This window comes from Mustela nivalis (assembly GCF_964662115.1).
Source record: "Mustela nivalis genome assembly, chromosome: 8".
Taxonomy (NCBI): domain Eukaryota; kingdom Metazoa; phylum Chordata; class Mammalia; order Carnivora; family Mustelidae; genus Mustela; species Mustela nivalis.
The window spans coordinates 106,652,086-106,671,644 of record NC_139027.1 but is presented as its reverse complement, the minus strand read 5'-3'; the positions used below and the strand labels follow the sequence as shown (position 1 = coordinate 106,671,644).

The 19,559-nt window shown below is 37.7% G+C and overlaps 1 protein-coding gene across 5 annotated transcripts in view; it reads right to left on the bottom strand.

The window, feature by feature from the left end:
• TASP1 (taspase 1) overlaps positions 1-19,559 on the bottom strand; it is a 275,223-nt gene that overhangs the window by 102,744 nt on the left and 152,920 nt on the right. For all 5 annotated transcript variants that reach the window (XR_014314979.1, XR_014314980.1, XR_014314981.1 and 2 more), the window contains one exon: positions 5,178-5,288. Coding sequence is in view for 2 of the 5 variants with exons in the window: in XM_082743712.1 (XP_082599838.1) it covers positions 5,178-5,288 (111 nt within the window). In the remaining 3 variants the exon portion in view is untranslated. The remainder of the gene's footprint in view (positions 1-5,177; positions 5,289-19,559) is intronic.

Below are 19,559 nucleotides of genomic sequence, written 5' to 3'. Positions count from 1 at the left end.
AAATCTTTTTTTAAAAAAAGCACCAAGATATGTTAAGTGAAAAGTATTCTGCAAAACAATATAGTAGAAATCTCTCCTATATAATTGTTTAAAATGATGAGAAAGGGAGAGAGGATGGGGGGTGAGAGGTACATGGACAAACTGAATGGACTATGAAGCCACAGTCCAAATTGTCAGCAGTGGTTCTTTCTGGCAAGAGCAACAGGACTTAGAGTAAATAGAAATGGGTATCTGTCTGGATTACTATATAAAATCTTTCTATATACACATTGCAATGAGAATCTCTAGACATATTATTTATGCAAATGCACTATAATCAGAATTATAGTGGTGTCTTTCCATAAAACCAAGAAAGTGGTTGCTAGCTTGTCTCAGTCACTACCAGAACGATTTCAACCAAATTACTTCAAATAGGAACTTGAGATCCACCATTAACAATTTTAATTTATAGTGCCAATTAAGGAGCAATTCGATTTCCAACTACACTGTCACACAAATAGTTTAGATTGGCCTGTGAACAAACCAAGGATCCGATAGAATTTTGGAGCTATCTGGCCCCTCATTTTATACACGAGGAAACAGAACCAAGAGACCTGTCCTAAAACAAACAACTAATTTCATCACTGTTAAAAGAGGAAAGAACTCAACCTTCTTGCTCCTTTTCCAGCCCTTTGGTAAATTCAATTTATTTCTTCTAGCTACTTTATAAATATCATCTGTGGTTCTTGAAAATTCCCAAGTGGTTCCGGAAAATATTCGTTTTCCAATCCCATTTCCAAATCACCTGATTAAAAAGAATTCCACATTTTCAGGTTGATACAGTAGAGAATTCATAGAACTCAGCATGGTGAAGGAATTTAGAAACTGTTTGTCTAACATAGAAAGAAGGAAGGAAGGAAGGAAGGAAGGAAGGAAGGAAGGACGGAAGGAAGGACGGAAGGAAGGAAGGAAGGAAAAGGGAAGGAAGAAAACTTAAGTAACTTGCTATATCCAATGAGTCAGACACAGTCCAGAGTGGAACCCAATTTTGCTAACCCCCAGGAGAGTAGCCCCTCTTGGGGGAAATCAGAAGGGGAGACAAACCATGAGAGACAATGGACTCTGAGAAACAAACTGAGGGTTTCGGAGGGCAGGAGGGTGGGAGGTTCGGTGAGACTGGTGGTGGGTATTGTGGAGGGCATGTATTGCATGAAGCACTGGGTGTGGTACATAGACAATGAATTTTGGAACAATGAAAAGAAATAAAATAAAATGGGGGGGGGAAGGCACTACAATCCTACAGAAAGAATATATACTAACTGGGTGACATTGGGCAAGTCATTAAACTCCAAAACTACGTTTCTTCAAATATTAAATAAACAGGGGTCAATCAGGTGAGCTCTAAAGTTTCTTATATCCATGATTATGGAATTTTTAAGACAGGATTCAAATGCACCATTAAATCATGGGATCCCAGTGGCAAAATGAAATACTGCAGTCCAACTCTTTAAGTAGCTTCAAAGAGCTATAGAGAAGGAGAACATAGACAAACAGCAGAGAATAGAATGGAGTTCAGGAACTCCTTGGCATGGTCCCAAATCTGGAAAAGTAGAACTAGCTGGGAATCTGTGATTTTAGATCCAGTAAAGTCCTCCAGAAAGTTGCCATGTGCCGTAATTCCACACCTACCACAGGTTCCCAGGAAGTTTGACATCTTGCTTTCACCTCTTACTATTCCTTCCCACTAATGTTCTGGGAATGCACCTAATATAGCTGGACATAACAAATTACATAAATTATACATGCTATTAGAACCAACAATTTTATTTCCTTCAAAATAGTATTCAACAGTTGGTAACTGTTAAAAGACCTAAACAATAATACCTAAGTCTGATTCTGACATATTTGAGGATATAGTAACATGAATGTAATCAACCTATTTCTGAAAAATCATGGGAGGCAGACCTCAAAGGCCTGTTTCTTACTCATTCCTCAGCTCACATTTTGCTATTAGGCAATTCTTGCTAGCAGGCATATAATTAATACCATTACTTATGTCTTCATAACCTCAGTTCAAATAACTGTAAGAAAGCACCTCTACAAAATCTCTTCATATTGAATTCTTTTCCTACAGTTATTCAGTCTGTTCCTCCTTCAAATATACCCAATTCTTTCCTACCCATCGTCTGTTGTTCTTTCTCTCTTTGCCCTAAAAATATTTACTGATAGGGCATTAATACTAAAGGCCTGAACAATAATGAAATACAGTCTTATCCCCATCCCCAGAATCTTCCATTGATCTCATCAGTTGTATGCTTATCTAGTTGATATATTTTATCCTTTAAGCTTCTAAGTGGATTTTCATCAATTCTAAGTAGAGACACCTTTGGGATAAAATTTGGGCAGAATAAATGGTTTAGAGCTCCCTACGTGTACCCTAAAGGTAGGACTGGGGCTAGGGTTTCACTGAACACGTTGGTGGGAAAACCAAGGAGGAAAGAACTGATCACTGGCACAGGTTTCTGTCCCTTTTTCCAAGCCAGTGAGGGTAGAGGGGGAAAAAAGGAGACAAAGAAAAAAGCCTGAGCTGGATCTGGAGGATCCAAGAATAGATGAGGCCTCAAGACACAGAAAGCTAGGTAGGGAAGTTCCCCATTCCAATTCCACACTCAGGACAGTAAGATGTTCTGGAAGTAAAGCATAAAAACTAGCCTGATATATTTGGGCAATGAGTACTTGACATTCTCGCTGATTATTCCAGAAAGTTTCAGACCATCTGATTCTACTACCACTAGCATCTATTGTCAGTGGATGCTATGTGTACTAAGATAGGCTATAACAAGACCATGGACACCATAGTGAATTCAGCAGCAGTAAGAGCCAATAACTCATTAGGAGGTGAAGACAAGTCCCATTTCAGGAGAAGCCAACAGTAGGGGGGGGACCATGTACCAGATGCCCCCCCCCCCGCAATAATAACAAAGAAGCTTCCTTGAATCCCACTGTCACCTAGCAGAGAGAAAAAAGTGGCAAACAAATGTAAAGGGCCATGTATAGAGAGTCTAGGCTTACATGGAAGGAACTAGCAAACTGAAGGCAAGAAGTCAGGCACTAAACTGAGTTAAGAAAAACATTTACAAAAGGCACTTTTCCTGCGATTTCCAGCATGGGCTGGGAAGGAGAGAGGGTTTGGATGTGGACCTCTGGTGAAGTCTGCCCCAGCCACAGGCCCAGAATACAGTCCCTCTGTGACTCTGAAGCCTAAGTCTGGGCCTGGCAATACATCCCCTGCAGCTGCACAGGACTTGCTTGGCAACGCCCCACACGCCCTGCATGTAGCCCCTGTGGCCCAGAGAGTCAAACAGGAAGCAGTCAGTCCCTCTACAAGCCCTCTGTGACCTGTGGGCTCTAAAGTCCTCTGTGTCTTCTGCCCCCACCACTGCCAGGCTCCCACCGCACACCCGGCCGCTATGTACTAATCTTCTGCTCCCTGTCTGCACTCAAGAGTAGCCTACAGTCTGTGCAGCAACTCCAGATCAGTCCCAGCCTGGCCAAACTGGTGAACTTCTCCGCTACCTGGTGGCCAAACCATACCTTCTTCATCAAGGTCTGTGCCCCTTCCAAGTATGTCCTTACTTGGACACTCTCTCAGCTCTAGAGTATCATCTAAAGTTTCTTTATATCTTACAGGTACTCTTTCCACATAGTTGACAATTCTTTATGTTAAACTTCCCCTGATAAACCTAATGTATAGTTTGTTTTTTAAGATTTTATTTATTTGTCAGAGAGAGAAAGAGCACACAGAGGGAGCAGCAGGCAGAGGGATAAGCAGGCTCCCTGCTGAGAAGAAGCCCAATGCAGGACTCTATCCCAGAACCCTGGGATCATGACCTGAGCTGAAGGCAGACACTTAAGCAACTGAGACACCTAAGCATCCCCAACATATACTTTCTATCTCCTAATTGGACCCAGAGGGCTATATCCACCTAGTCTCAAAATCTGAGTCTACCAATATTTCCACTTTCTCCATTTCCTCTCTATCTTGGACCATTCCCAGCCCTTCATGTCTCTTTCCTATAGAGGTGGTCTTCTACAGCCTTAGATCTATTTTATAAACCCTCCCCCAAAATACCATTTGTCAACTTAGAAACATATAAGGGTTCTCTCCTTCCTATCAGATCAAATATGAACTCCTATGTTGAGATTTTAAGGACCTCTGTGACCTGGCCTCACCAGCCCCACTTCCCATAAGGAATACTTCATGCCAGGTAAGAGTCATATAGGTGCCTAGACCTCCTGATACCACATCCTACTGTCATGACTGTGTTTATGCTCCTCTCTTCTCCCTCTTTTACCACTTATCCCAGAGCCTTCTGGGACCAGTTCTAAGAGGCCCCATCCAAGAATTCTTTTGGAAACAATTTCTTCCTACGCTTTTGTCTGCATTGTCCTCATCACATAATTAGCATCTCATTATACCCTGTCTTAATTCTCCAACTAGAGATATAATCTCCCAGATTAACGCTGTAATATGCTTCTCTATTTATTCATGGCTATTACCCTAACTTATTTTCAACTATACTTTAATTGTCTTACACAACTTTATTATTCTTCGCATAGTGGCAAGTTCAATGTTACATGATGGGAAAAGCAGACTAAGTCAAATAGTTTTAATCCTATGTAACAGTTATGTATAGGATCACTGAGAGGCTATATAAAATCTTCCTACAGCTTAGAAAAAGGCACCCCTTCATCCAAACTGATGCAGCCTCACATCTGGTTACATAGCTTGGCAAATGGAACCCAGGCAGGATTTCAACTCAGCCCTATACAACTGTACATGGCAGCACTGGATTCATTAATGTATCACCGACCAAAAGAAGAGTCCAAGTGTATTATAAAAGAACTTTCAAAGGATGTTGTCCATTCAATTGTTTTAGTAGAATTTATGCTACTATATATCACTCTAGTCCTAGATAGTGTCTCCCAACTTGGGTACTAGATTAGTTTTATGGCAAATTTCATGTATTAGTTGCTATCTCATATAATTTTTCTCATGACCAATATTAATTGGGGGTCCAAGTCTATGCTAGGCCCTGGAGCTAGGCCGTGTGGAACAAATATAGTATCTGACTGGTTTACAGCTCAGTGAATCAATCTATATTGAGAAGAACATAATATTCTCATGTTATACTTACTGATAAACTTGTTTTGCATAGTCTCCAACAGTGCTTGGTGAGCATCTTCAGCTTGTAAAGCGTGTGAACATTCTCTAGCCAGTATGGTGCGTACAAGATGCTCCCCACATCCTAGAAATAAAAGGAAACCAAGAATAGTTGAGGAAAAGCAGTGCTAAACATCCTTGTCTTATTAGCATTAGAACACCCTTAAATGCCACTTAAGAAGTAGCTGTGTTGGAGAATAATTCAGTGATGGATGAAATGACTTCTATGAGCAATCTAGAATTTTGGTAATAAGACTCAGCAGAAAATAAAGAAACAAGTAACTGTCTAATATCAAAAGGAAACAGAAAAATAAAAGAAAACCCCCTTTTTATAGGAATGATTTACATGATGTAGCAATTCAGATTCTCTGCATAGGAATCTCCTAGGGTTCTGTGTCATTTCCATTACTGGGTAACTACAGAAATTCTGTTTTATAATTTATCTTTAAATTGTCCTAGTCTCCCATTTTGCCTCTGACACTCCACACACCTGGAAGCATGGGAGAAATCTACACAGCCAGGGGAAATATAGATCTCCATCTACCTACTTTTCACTAAAATGTCTACCACACCTCAACAGCTGCAAAGTGGACTAATATAACAGCAGCTTTGTCACCTTTTAATAGTAACTTACATAGCCTTCATGCATGAATACCCTGTAATTCTTTAAAAAAAAAAAAAGAGAGAGAGAGAGAGAGAATGCATTTTTAAATCTCTGGAGTAAACTGGCACCATTCAGACACACTAAGGGTAGGCATGATGGCGACGGGAAGCACTGCCTAGAATTCCATTACAATTTGTATCTGTTAAAAGTAGAAACTGCCTGCCAAAGACAAAAGAAATTTAACTTATAGGTTAATAAGTTCAAATAAGAGATTTCTGGAGAAGGTGAATTTTTTTCTTAGCTAAAATTAAAAAGCTACTTTCATAAACACTGGAAGGGTAAACCTTTTCAAAAAAACTACTAAGTGGTAGGGCATCTGGACAGGTCAGTTGGTTAAGTGTGCCACTCTTGGTTTTGGCTCAGGTCATAATCTCATGGGTTGTAAGAGCAAGCCCCACATTGGGATCCACACTCAGTGGAAAGCCCGCTTGAACATCCTCTCCCTCTGCCCCTCCCTACTATGTATATACTCTCTCTCTCTCAAATAAATAAATCTTTAAAAAAAATAGGTATGTGCTTTGGTGAGTGCTGTGAAGTGTGTAAACCTGGTGATTCACAGACCTGTACCCCTGGGGATAAAAATATATGTTTATAAAAAATAAAAATTAAAAAAAAAAATACTAAGTGCTACTTGAAATATTATATATAAAATAAGTTGCATTAATTAAAATGCAAATATCCTCTTAATCCAAATGAGAACAGTTGCTTCCTATCTCTTAAAAAATAACATCTTGAGGGAAGCAGCTCAGTGTGGACACTGGATGCCTGACTTGCATACACCAAGTCCCACACACCTATGCAATGGTGGTACTGTCCTTCTCAGTCAAGCTTGCTTCAGTCCCCATGGGACAGGCCCTCAGGTAGCAGAAACCACTACCCACATTACATGTCCCAAACAGAGAGTTCTACAGGGCCTCTGTTCTGGTGGAGTTGATATCAGGGTCATTTCACAAGCAGACCAGAGCACACCTAGTTAAAATTCGCCACAGTCAAGCCAGGAACCAAATATTGCCCACAACAAAGGAGAGCCTCTGCAGATGACTGACCTGAAGGACAGAGCTGCCAAAACATAACAGCACAGTGTATACAGTACACATGGGAGACACTCCCTGAAATGTCAGACCCTGAGCACTATATAACCTCTTCTTCATAAGGCCATTACTTTCAGGAGCAGGAGACATAACAGGCTTTTCTAACACACAAAAGAAGGCAAGAACTTAAGACAGAATACCAAGATGGAGGAATTTATCCCAAATGAAAAAAAAAAAAAAAAGATAAAGCCACAGCCAGAGACCTAAATGAAACAGATATAAGGAGCATGCCTGAAGGAGAATTTAAAGCAACAATCATGATGCTTGCTAGGTTTGAGAAAAGAATAGGAGACATTCTATCCCTCACAACAGAGATAAAGGAGTTAAAAAAGAATTAATGGGAGATGAAGAACACAATAAATAAGACTGTAAATAGGCGTGATGCAATGAATAGTAGACTGGAAAAGGCAGAGGAATGAATGAGTGATCTGGAAGACAAATAATGGAAAATAATAAAGCTGAACAAAGAAAGAATTATGCAACTTGAGAATAGACTGAGGGAACTCAGTGACTCCATCAAATATAATAAATTAATAGCTGAGTCCCAGAAGAAGCAGGAAGAGAAGGGGGGCAATTTATTTATTTCAAGAAATAACAGCAGAAAACTTTCCTAATCTGCAAAAGGAAACAGACATCTAGATAAGGAGGCACAGAGAACTCCTATTAAAATCAACAAAAGCAGGCCAACACCAAGACATATTGTAATTAAATTTGCAAAATACAATGACAAGGGAAAAATCTTGAAAGCAAGAGACAAAAATAAGTCCTTAACTTACAAGGGACAACCCGTAAGGGTAGCTGCAGATTTCTCAATAAAAACTTGGCATGCCAGAAGAATGTGGCATGATAGACTCAAAGTGCTGAATAGGAAAAATCTACAGCTAAGAGCACTCTATCCAGCAAGGCAATCATTCAAAATAAAAGGAGAGATAGAGTCTCCCCGACAAACAAAACCAAAGGAGTTTATGACCACTTAACCAGCCCTGCAAGAAATATTAAAGGGGAGTTTTTGAGTGGAAAGGAGAAATCAAAAGGGATAAAGATAAGAAAGGATCAAAGAAAATCTCCAGAAACAATGACAAAACAAGTAATAAAATGGCAATAAATACATATCTATCAATAATTACTCTGAATGTATGGGATGCTGGGTGGCTCAGTCGGTTAAGCCGCTGCCTTCAGCTCAGGTCATAATCCCAGGGTCCTGGGATTGAGTCCCGCATTAGGCTCCTTGCTTGGCAGGGAGCCTGCTTCTCTCTCCACCTCTGCCTGCCACTCTGCCTGCTTGTGTGTGCATTCTCTCTCTCTCTGACAAATAAATAAATAAATAAATAAATAAATAAATAAAATCTTTTTTTAAAAAATAATTACTCTGATGAACTAATTAGATGAACTAATTGCTAAATGCTAACTAAATCAAGAAGTGTAGAGTGTCAGAATGGATAAGAAAACAAGACCTATCTATATGCTGCCTACAAGAGACTAGATTTAGACCTAAAGACACCTGCAAATTGAAAGTGAGGGGGTGGAGAAATATTTAATATGCAAATAGGTGTTTAAAGAAAGCCAGAATAGCAAAAACTTATATTGAACAAACTAGACCTTTCTGTTCTTGTATTGTTTTTTTGTCTTTATATTCTTTTAGTTTTTTTCAAAGATTCTGTTTATTTATTTGAGAAAGAGACAAGCACAAGTAAGGGGAGCAGGAGGCAGAGGAAGAAGGAGAAACTCAACAGGGAGCCAGATGCAGGGCTTGATCCCAGGATCCTGGGATCATGACCCAAGCCAAAAGTAGGCGCTTAACCAACTGACCCACCCAAGGGCCCGTATTGTGTGTGTGTGTGTGTTTTAAGACTTCATTTATTTTAGAGAGAGATCATGCACAAGCAGGGGGAGGAGCAGAGGGAGAGGAAGAGAGAGAACCTCAAGTAGACTCCCTACTGAGTGTGGAGCCCAGCATAAAGCTGGATCTCCCGAACCAAAATCAAGAGTTGGACACCCAACTGACTGAGCTACTCGGGTGCCCCTGTTCTTGTACTGCTTTTATCCTGCTTTGGTATCAGGATAGTATGGGTCTCATGGAATAATTCTGAATATGTTCCCCCTATTCCACTGTTTATAAGATTTTGATAAAGATTATGCTGGAAGATTCTTGATTCCTAATTCAACTTTCATTCTTGTTATTGGTCTAAAAAGATTTCCTACTTCTTGGATTTAAGATTCATGATGAATCTTAGTAACCTGTGCATTTTTTTGGAATTATCTGGGTTTTTTTTTCTAAGTTAATTGATTTGTTGGTGTAAAATTGTATATAGTAATCTGTTATCATACTATGTGTTTCTGTGGTTAACTGCTGTATTGTTTTCTATTTCTCATTTAGACTTTTGAGTCTTCTCTCTTTTTCTTCTTACTTAATGTAATTAAAGCATTGCCAGTTTGGGTTTTTGTTTTATTTTTAACTAGTCATTACTTTCAGTGTTATGTTATTGTGTAGTCTGGTCTCTATTTTACTTAAAATTTCTGGTTTTTCTTTATTTCCTTCCTCTACTAATTTTCAGCTAAGTTTCTTTTTTCTAGCTCCTTGTGTAATGTTATTTGAACTTTTTTCTTAATACAAGCATTTATAGAATAAATTTCACTCTAACATCTGCTTTTGCTGCATCCCATGAGTTTTGGAGTATTATGTTTTCTTTTGTTTTGAGGCATATTTTGATTTGCCATTTGATTTCCTATTGGCCCATTGCTTGTGCAATAGTGTTTTGATATTTACATATTAAATATTCAATATTTACCTTGTAGATTTTTCATCTTTATTTTATTGTTGATCTTCAGTTTTTTACCACTGCGGCTGGAAACTACAGTTGGTATGCTTTCAGCCTTCTTAAACTTATAATATTTATGTCTCTTTTTATGTGATTTAACCAGGTGATTTCTTTTGCATATACTTGAAGAAAATGTGTATTCTATTTTTCTTGGATGGAATGTGTTATATCAATCTTTTAGAACCACATATTCTGAAGTATGCTTCAAGTAAAAAATGTTCTCGTTGAGAAAAAAATTAAAAGCTCACCTTCAAAAGATCCTGCCAAAGGTATTCCATTAGTTTATTAGAAATTAAGTTCTACATTAATTCACATAATGAGTAAAGGGTATCAAGGGATCTGAGCACCTACTGAGACTAAAGGAGAAGTATGATTCAACTTATAAGTAAAAAAATTCACAATAAAAGAAGGAGCATCTCTACCATCCACTCAGATTCCCCCACAGGTCCAGGGACAACGTAATGTTTCCTCATATTACTACTGTGCACACACATGCGTGCGCGCGCGCACACACACACACACACTACACTGGTAAAGGGTCTTAGCAATCAAAAAGAAATGTGGGCTACAATTATCAAATGGAAGAACCTCTCTTAAATAATGTTTATAAATTTTTAAATTTATGAAACACAAACTGCTATCACACACAATTCTCTGTTAGCTGGCATGTATTGTGACAGGTGTTAGGCACAAATAATCACCCTAAAAAATATTATCTATAACTATAAATCATTGTTAAGCCTTTCACATCAGAAACTGTCCCTTCATATGTACACCTCTCCTTCCCATTCTTTCATCCCTTCATGTCCTCCCTCAATATATACATGCACAGATGCATGTATACATATGTACATATTATGAATACACATACAATATATACTCATTTTAAAAAATACAAACCATTCAAAAAGTGTGAAAGTAACCAATCTTAGGAAACAAATTGAGGGTTGCTGGAGGAGTGGGGGATGGGGTACGGGCTGATGGACATTGGAGAGAGTATGTGTAGTAATGAGCATTGGGTATTATATAAGACTGATGAATCATCAGACCTGTACCCCTGAAACAAATAATATATGTTAATTAATTGAATTTAAATTAAAAAGATAAATTTTACAAAAAGTGTGGAAGTTTTTTTTAAAAAATCACTTCATATTTTGGGGGCAACTGGGTAGTTCAGTAGATTAAGAGTCTTCTTCTCCCTCTGCCCCTCCCCTGCTCATGTTCACTGTCTCTCACATAAATAGATAAAATCATAAAAAAAAAAATCACTTGACATCTTCCCAAAAGTAACTTCCTTGTATTTTTTGGTAAAGTGTAAATGTAAATATCCTTCCATATCTGAGTATATCCTTCCATATTTTCCTTCCTTAGAAGGAAGACCTAGAAATGCAATTTAATATATAACTTTCTGAGCAGAATTGTGGTGTTCCCTATTTTGTTAAATTTTTGCAACATTATTTTTATAATCAGGAAAAAGCAATAAAGCTAGTAGAAAAGAAACCATTTTTGACACTTACTATGTAAAGACACTATGTAAAGCTCATGAAACTCCATAAATTTTAATTCCTTTTGTGTACATATTTGATGTTAAAGAGTGAAATGTTATACTTTAGAACAATAATAATTGTTAGGAAACTGGCATATTATAAGCTAAATGAGTGTTCAGAAGGTTATGTACACACGTCTCAAGTCAAAGAACTAAACCACATGAAGTTAACATTACATAAAAAATACACAATATGTGTCAGGGAGACTTTTGCTCCGTTGTTATACAAGAATATACAGGGTTTTCCAGTGATTGATTTTTCACCAAGAAACTTTTAAAATTATGTCTTCTATTCAGACATATATCACCTCTAACATAAGAGCGTTGACATCAAAAGCTTGTTCTCCTGCAGGTTCCAATCAAAGAAAAGTTTGACTTATGTGGTTTTACCCACAAAATTCCAAGGTTTCTTAGAATATGCTGCCAGATAGCTGAAGTGTGATTCAAAGGCAAACAGTTCCATTCATTATACACGGATATGAAGAAATAAGCCTTTCATTGTGTCCTCCTTTTGTCCTTATTCAGGCAAGTGTGTAAGTATACTCTCAGATTTTAGCAGAAAACATGAATTATACATCAAATGAGGAGCTAATAACAAACCTAGAAAAAAAGTGATATGGGCATACCTCATAGATATTGCAGGTTCAGTTCCAGACCACTGCAATAAAGTGAGTCAAATAAATGTTTTGGTTTCCCAGTGCATATGAAAATTATGCTTACACTATACTCTAGTTTATTAAGTGTGCAATAACATTATGTCTAAAAAAAATGTACATACCTTAATTAAAAAATACTCTATTGCTAAAAAATGGTAACCATCATCTGAGCTTTCAGCAAATCATAATAACTGGCCAGAGATCACCATAACAAATATAATAATAATGAAAAAGTTTGAAATATTGAGAGAATTACCAACATGTGACACAGACGCAAAGTGATCAAACGCTGTGCGGAAAATGGTGCCAAGAGACTTGCTCAACACAGGGTTGTTACAATTCTTCAATTTGTTTAATAAAAAAAAAAAAAAAAGGAATATCTGTGAACCACAATAAAGTGAAGCAAAATAAAATGAGGTGTCAGTAAATATCAAGTTCTAAAAGAACTTATTTTAGCATCAGTAAGAATGACAACTGCATGGATTGAAACACACAGTGAATTCATAACTTACATTCTAAAAAACATCGGTCACCTCTGAAAGATGCTATGGAACCAATTCACCATTCTGAAAACTGTTAAGTTAAAATAAGGAATCTAGCATTTCTCTGTTCTTCCTATAGGAACTATACAGCACAGTAACAACAGTCTATGAAGGAAAATTTTCACCACAGAAGTATCTCAACTAATAAATTTAGGTTAAATCTAACCTCAAGTTAAGTTAGAATTAAACAGAATTAAAATATAATCATTTGTAACCTATAATGTGATAAATGCTATAGGCAACAATCGTCAATAGCTCCTAATACCGCAAAAAGACACAACCAGACATTAAATATTACTTGATAAAATTACACTGTTGTAGTTTTGCCCCACACCAAAAAATTTATACCTGAATCTGAACAAGCCTCTAAATTTAATGATCAATTTCCACAAATAAAGAGCATTTGCAAAAAACCTATAGTTAACATCATACTCAATGGTGAAAACCTGAATTGTTTCTCCCTAAGATCAGAAACAAGGTAATGATGCCTGCTTTTATCACTCCTATTCAACAATATTCTAGAAGTTCAAGCCACTGCAATAAGGCAAGAAAAAGAAATAAAAGGCATAAAGATCAGAAAGAAAGAAGCAAAACTGCTTTGCAGAGAACATAACTGTTTATGTAAAATCCAAGGTAATATACAAAACAACTACCAGGTTCTTCCTATCTTGTTAGTAGTCTAGGGCAAAGGTGAGCAACAGACAGCTACCTGGTACTTACCAGTCCCCAAAATGTTGACTTGATTTCTTTTCCCATCTACTCACTCATCAGATTGTTGCTAAGCACCCACTTGGTGCTAGGCCCAGAGTGCACAGCAGTTGGCAGGCCCACTGTTGCATAATGTCAGATATCCCCAGTGGTGTTGGACCCCTACTTAACTACTGAGTATTCAGTCAACTGTCATTCTGGCCAGTCCAGATGCCATGCCTTCATTGTGTATCTTACAGATCAACCATGAGGATTTAGATGAGAACCCTGGATTCATTAGTCATTCCCATAGTCCACTATGAGTCACTCTCCACGGCCCAGTCATCTCCCACTATTCCCAATCCTAAGCCCAGTCTCAGCTCACTCCTTCCCAAGAGTGCTTCCTGTTTCTGAGACTCCAATATGCCCCACACTCAAAGACTTCAGAATTATAATATGTCTCCTCTCTTGTGAGAATTATAATACATCTTTTCTCTCATGGGGATCCTTAAACTTTCAAAACTCACAATAAAGATGAATTCACAATAAAAAATTACAAACCATACATGTGTGCACATGCACATGCACACACACACACACACACACACACACACTTATAAGATGGAATGAGGAGATGTAAAAATAGAAGGATTATCAAACAAAAAACTAGTACTAGAAAAAATGGGGACAATCATATTGTTAAAAAAAGATAAAAGTAATTTAGGTTGTATAGTCTACATTTCTCTGTCAAATATTCTTCTTTTATTTTTCTTTTATTTTTATAACAACTCTTTAAAAATTTAAAAATCATTCTTAGCTCATAGGCTGTACAACTATAGGCCACAGGCTAGATTTGGCCCATTATTTGTAATTTGACTATCCCTGTAATAGAAAAATTTGTAGTACAAAGATTAAAAAGAAGAGAGATCATAAATTTAAAAAACAGAGCAATCTGGTAGCAGGTGCCAGGGGGAGGTATGTGGATTTTTCAAGGCACCAAATGAAACTCTTAAAATTAGAAGAAAATTGTTTGAAACTCAATGAAGAGAGAAAAATAAAACGTATACCTATTGGTGGGAGACCTAAAAAGCACCCTAGGATGATAAAGAGAAGGAAAATAAGGCATTAAGAAGCCTAGAGTATAAAATGAGAATATCCAACAGATTAATAGGCATTTTGAAATAGAGAAAAGAAAGAATGGGGTGAGGGAATACTAATATATTTGAAGAGAAAATGAATAAGAGTTTCCAGAATTTAAGTTACAAGGAAATTCTTAAATTGAAGATGCATACAGTGTTCAAAAGATGAGTAACAACAAACACATCCTTAGGTATACCATAGTGAACCTCTGAACCAAAGATAATTAAAAACTAATCATAGGGTCCCTGGGTGGCTCAGTTGGTTAAGCATCTGCTATCAGCTCAGGTCATGATCTCAGGGTCCTGGAATCAAGCCCCATGTTGGGCTCCCTGCTCAGTGAGGAGAGTGCTTCTCCCTTTCCCTTTATCCACCCCCAACTCATGCTTTCTAAATCTCTCTCTCAAATAAATAAATAAAATCTGTTTTAAAAAATAAAAAATATAAATATAAAAATAAAAATTGATTTTTATTTTTATAAAAATATAAAAATAAAAAATGATCATAAAGAGGGATCACCTACAAAGAAATTAAAAATTTAACTGATACATTCCCAACCAACAAAAGAGGCCAGAAAACTAACATCTTAAAGATGCTAAGTCAATAAACAGAAAATAACTTATCAACCTAGAATCAGTTACTGTTTAGACATATAATGACAAATTCATTCCTTTTGAGATTTTAGCTCCCAGGTTACTTCTACCCTTCCCAAGACTACTTCTTATCATTAATTCTGCTGATTTTTTTAAAAGATTCTATTTATTTGACACAGAGAGAGAGAGAGAGGAAGCACAAGCAGGGAGAGCAGGAAAAGCGGGAGCTCAATGTGAGTCTCAATCCTAGGACCCTTATATCTGACTTGACCCAAAGGCAGATGCTTAACTGACTGAGCCACCCCAATTCCTGCTGCTTTTAATATTTACATATATGATTCTCCCAACACCTTGGCATCTAGATTCTCTGATATCCTCTCTTCAAGTTATCCACACAACCTCATATATTCACTCCCATAACTATGTCATTATCAATAACATTACCTCCTCCACAGTCTCAACTGCAATCATCCCATCCCTCCCATCTTTCTAGCTCACCTCTTGGGCACTTTAATTTCAACATTCCCTTCACCTCAACAAAAACTGCCATCTATTAATTCTGTTGGTTTTTTTTTTTTTTAAAGAAATGAGGATCTTTTTTTTTTTTTAAGATTTTATTTATTTATCAGAGAGAGAGGGCGAGAGAACAAGCACAGGCAGACAGAATGGCAGGCAGAGGCAGAGGGAGAAGCAGGCTCCCCGCCGAGCAAGGAGCCCGATGCGGGACTCGATCCCAGGACGCTGGGATCATGACCTGAGCCAAAGGCAGCTGCTTAACCAACTGAGCCACCCAGGCATCCCAATTCTGTTGGTTTTAAACTGTCCTGAACTTCTCCTGGGGCCTCACCTACTTCCTTATCCAGCTAAAATTCCAATGCTTCACCAACTTATATCCATTCTCTTAGTCCTGAAAGCTTCCATATTTCCCTCACTTCATCAAACTTGTCTGCCAGAAGCCCACCCTTGAGTATTGGTCAAAAGTACTAAATGAGGCTGCAAAAACAAAAACAAAACAAAACAAAACAAAAAACACAAACCTCAGTGCCTTAGCATAACAAAAATATAATTCTCATTAATGTTACAGGTTGTACTTGGGTCACCAGAGAATGTGCTCCACAGAGCGACTCAGGAACAAACCTAGGCTGATTGGTCTGTACCTGCATCTCCTGGATCATACCTCCTCCAGAATAAGAGGGCCATGCAGGACCTGGAAGTCACACATATCATATCCATTTCAGTCCAGGGGCCAGAAATAGTCACATGGTCTCAGGCAGCAACTATGGGGCTAGGAAATATGGAGGAGCACAGGAATAATCAGGGAGCATTACATTAAATGTCCCTCTCATCTGACTAAATCTATCTTCCCATGCCTGCACCTGCACAGCTAAATGAGGTACAGCATCCATCCTGTGACAGTCGGGTGACATAAAAGAGCAGGAAGGCATACCCACGGAGGAATGTAGGAGAGAAAGGCCAGACCAGGTACCAGGCAACATTGTTGGGTAGCCCAATCAACCCCAGGCTCCTTCCAGGTTTCCTGTTACATGAGATCTAAACTGAAAGAGAATAAAAACTATCTGTTTAAACCACTGTAATTGAGTTCTCTTTTTTAAGCCCAAATGCATTCCTTTTTTATTTTCATTTTTTTCCTTTTGGCATAATATGTATAAACATAAGATTTACCATTTAACCATTTTTTAAGTGTGTAATTCAGTGGCATTCATAGTGCTGTACAACCATAACCACCATCTACCTCTAGAACGTTTCATCTTCCCCAAACTGAAACTCTGCGCACATTCAACAACTCCCCATTTCCTCTCTCCCTCCAGTCCTCACAACCACCAACCTGCCTTCCGTCTCTACGAATCTGATATTCTAGATACCTCATATCACTAGAAGTATACATTTTTGTCCTTTTGAGACTGACTTATTTTATTTAACATAATGTCTTCAAGGCTTATTCATATTGCAGCACATTTCAGAATTTCCTTCCTTTTTAAGTCTAAATAATATTCATTGTTTTATATATATGATTTTGTTTTTCCTTTTATCTATCAGTGGACATTTGGGCCAAATCCATTCTTAATCTATATACAGAGCTATGTGCTGAAGTAGAAAATGGCTCAGAAAGCTTTACACTGAAACATGACAACTTCTAGCTACTTCCCCAATTCAAACAAAACTGCACTTAGTCAAATATAATTTGTGATGAGTTCAAGCAGGTATATTTATCAGATATCCATTAGCAGGAATACATGAAAAAGATTATTTGGTCTAAGCAAGTATTTTCACTGAGTTATTCTGGAAAGTCCATGATATATTTAATAGCTACCAACCAACCAAATTTCTTAATTTATTTGAATAAATGAGAGTCATTTTGATTAAAATAAATCTTTTATGATGCCTGAAAAGTAGAGCCTTACATATTTAAGAGTAATATTTAAGAGTACTTTTTTTAGTAGGGAGAGGCACAGGGGAGAGGGAAAGAGAGTCTTTTTTTTTTTTTAAGATTTTATTTATTTATTTGACAGAGAGAGATGACAAGCAGGCAGAGAGGCAGGCAGAGAAAGAGGAGGAAGCCTGATGCGGGGCTCAATCCCAGGACCCTGAGATCATGACCTGAGCCGAAGGCAGTGGCTTAACCCACTGAGCCACCCAGGTGCCCCAGAAAGAGAGTCTTAAGCAGACTCCCCGCTAAGCGCAGATCCCTATGCAGGGCTTGATCTCACCACCCTGAGATCAGGATCCTGAGCCCAAGAGTCAGATGCTCAATCAGCTAAGCCACCTAGATGCATTTTTCTATGAATTTTTATGTTACAGCCAGATTCATGTTTAAATCCAGCTGAGTGACTTTGGAACTCTTCATTTAAGTTTTAGTTTCTTCAGCAGTAAAATGAGAAATCCAAGTAGCAGCTACTTCATGAAGCTACTGTGAGGACAACATGAAACAATGCATATAAAACACTGAGTGTGGGGTTGGACCCTTAGTAAGCAGTTAATAAATACTACAAAGAGGGTAATAACCTTCTTAAAGGAAAACCATTTTCTATCATTTTCTTGTCCTCCTCCATCCAGTCTCTGTATTTTTCTTCTATTATGTATGACAAGGTGATCCTCAGCTAGCCTGACCATCATCCTGAGAGCCTAGAATATAGTTAAAAAGGAGTTTAGCCTTTGATTTGCTATTCTGAAGGCTACTGCCTCAAAGCAAGCTGAGCCTTCACACAGAGGCAAAATGATGACCTGAGTAAACATTTCATTATCAAAACAAAAATTAATAATATGAAAAAGTCTCTCTTAGCCTAGCAGAAAACATTTTAATTACCATTATCCAGGAATTATGGGCTATGCATGATTTTTGTTTATTTATTCTTATTATTTTCCCTAATTTCTATAATAAATGCCATTTTCCCCCCAACAGGTTTATTGCCTGACTTTAATATTACACTCCTGTATCACAATACTTCCTCTTATAGCAAGATAGTAAAGAGCAACACAGAATCTCCCATAACAGGATTTGGTCCCACTTAATTCCCTATACCTGAGTTCATGAGTTGGTAAGGGAGACTGAACTAATGAGTGCTACATCTGTTTTATTCATCTAACCTTCATCACACATTTAGTATTTTCACTTCAGCTCTAGTGATAAATGGCAGTCTTTAAACTAAGAAAATTAAAAATATGCAAACATAGGAGTGCCTAGGAGGCTCAGTCTGTTAAGTGTCTAACTCTTCATTTTGGCCCAGGTCATGATCTCAGGGGCTGTGAGATCAAGTCCCACACCAGGCTCTGCACTGGGCATGGAGCCTGCTTGAGATTCTCTCTCTTCCTCTGGAAGCCCCCATCCCTCTTCCTCTCTTTAAAAAAAAAAAAAAAAAAAAAAAAAGCATACGTAATAGCCCCCAAAAATCCTGTTGTCAAATCATGTTTTAGTTCCAAAAGTTAAGTAACAAACTGAAGTGTTTACAATAAGGACAGAGAAATAAAACTTTATCAACTCTTGGCTGACATTTAAGATATATCATCATCATTTCAAGACAATTTTTAATCCTTTTTTATCTTTGTCTCAATTTAATAGTGACAGTACAATAATTAAAAGAACATTATGTATCCAATTTTTTATGCAGTTATCAAAGGTAGAGTTTTAATATAGTGTTCAAATGGTAGAAGATTATAATTCCTCCACAGGACCTTAAAGTGAGATTAGGATTTTAAAGTATAACTCTTAATCTCACAGATATTGCTCTTTTTTGGGAGACTTTATTTCTTCTAAACAACTCTAACCTCAGTTCTAATACAAAGAGCCCCCAGAGGGGGAAAATGAAGTTGCATTTACAGAAGAGACATAACCCACATTCCCAGGCAGCCTGCATACATGAGTACAGGATCAGCGGCAACAAAAGCTCACATTCAGTACCACTGGCACACCACACATCTCCAAGGATTACCGATGATTGTGAAGTATTTATGTCGTCTTATAAATGCTGCCATTCACTCTCACTGTGGCTAGTGGGCATCTGAAAAATCTTTCAACACATCCCCTGTTAGAAATCCACAGGGACAGATAAGTAATGAGGAAAGGCCTTTCCAAATTTAAAAGGAAACATTTGGTACTTCAGTT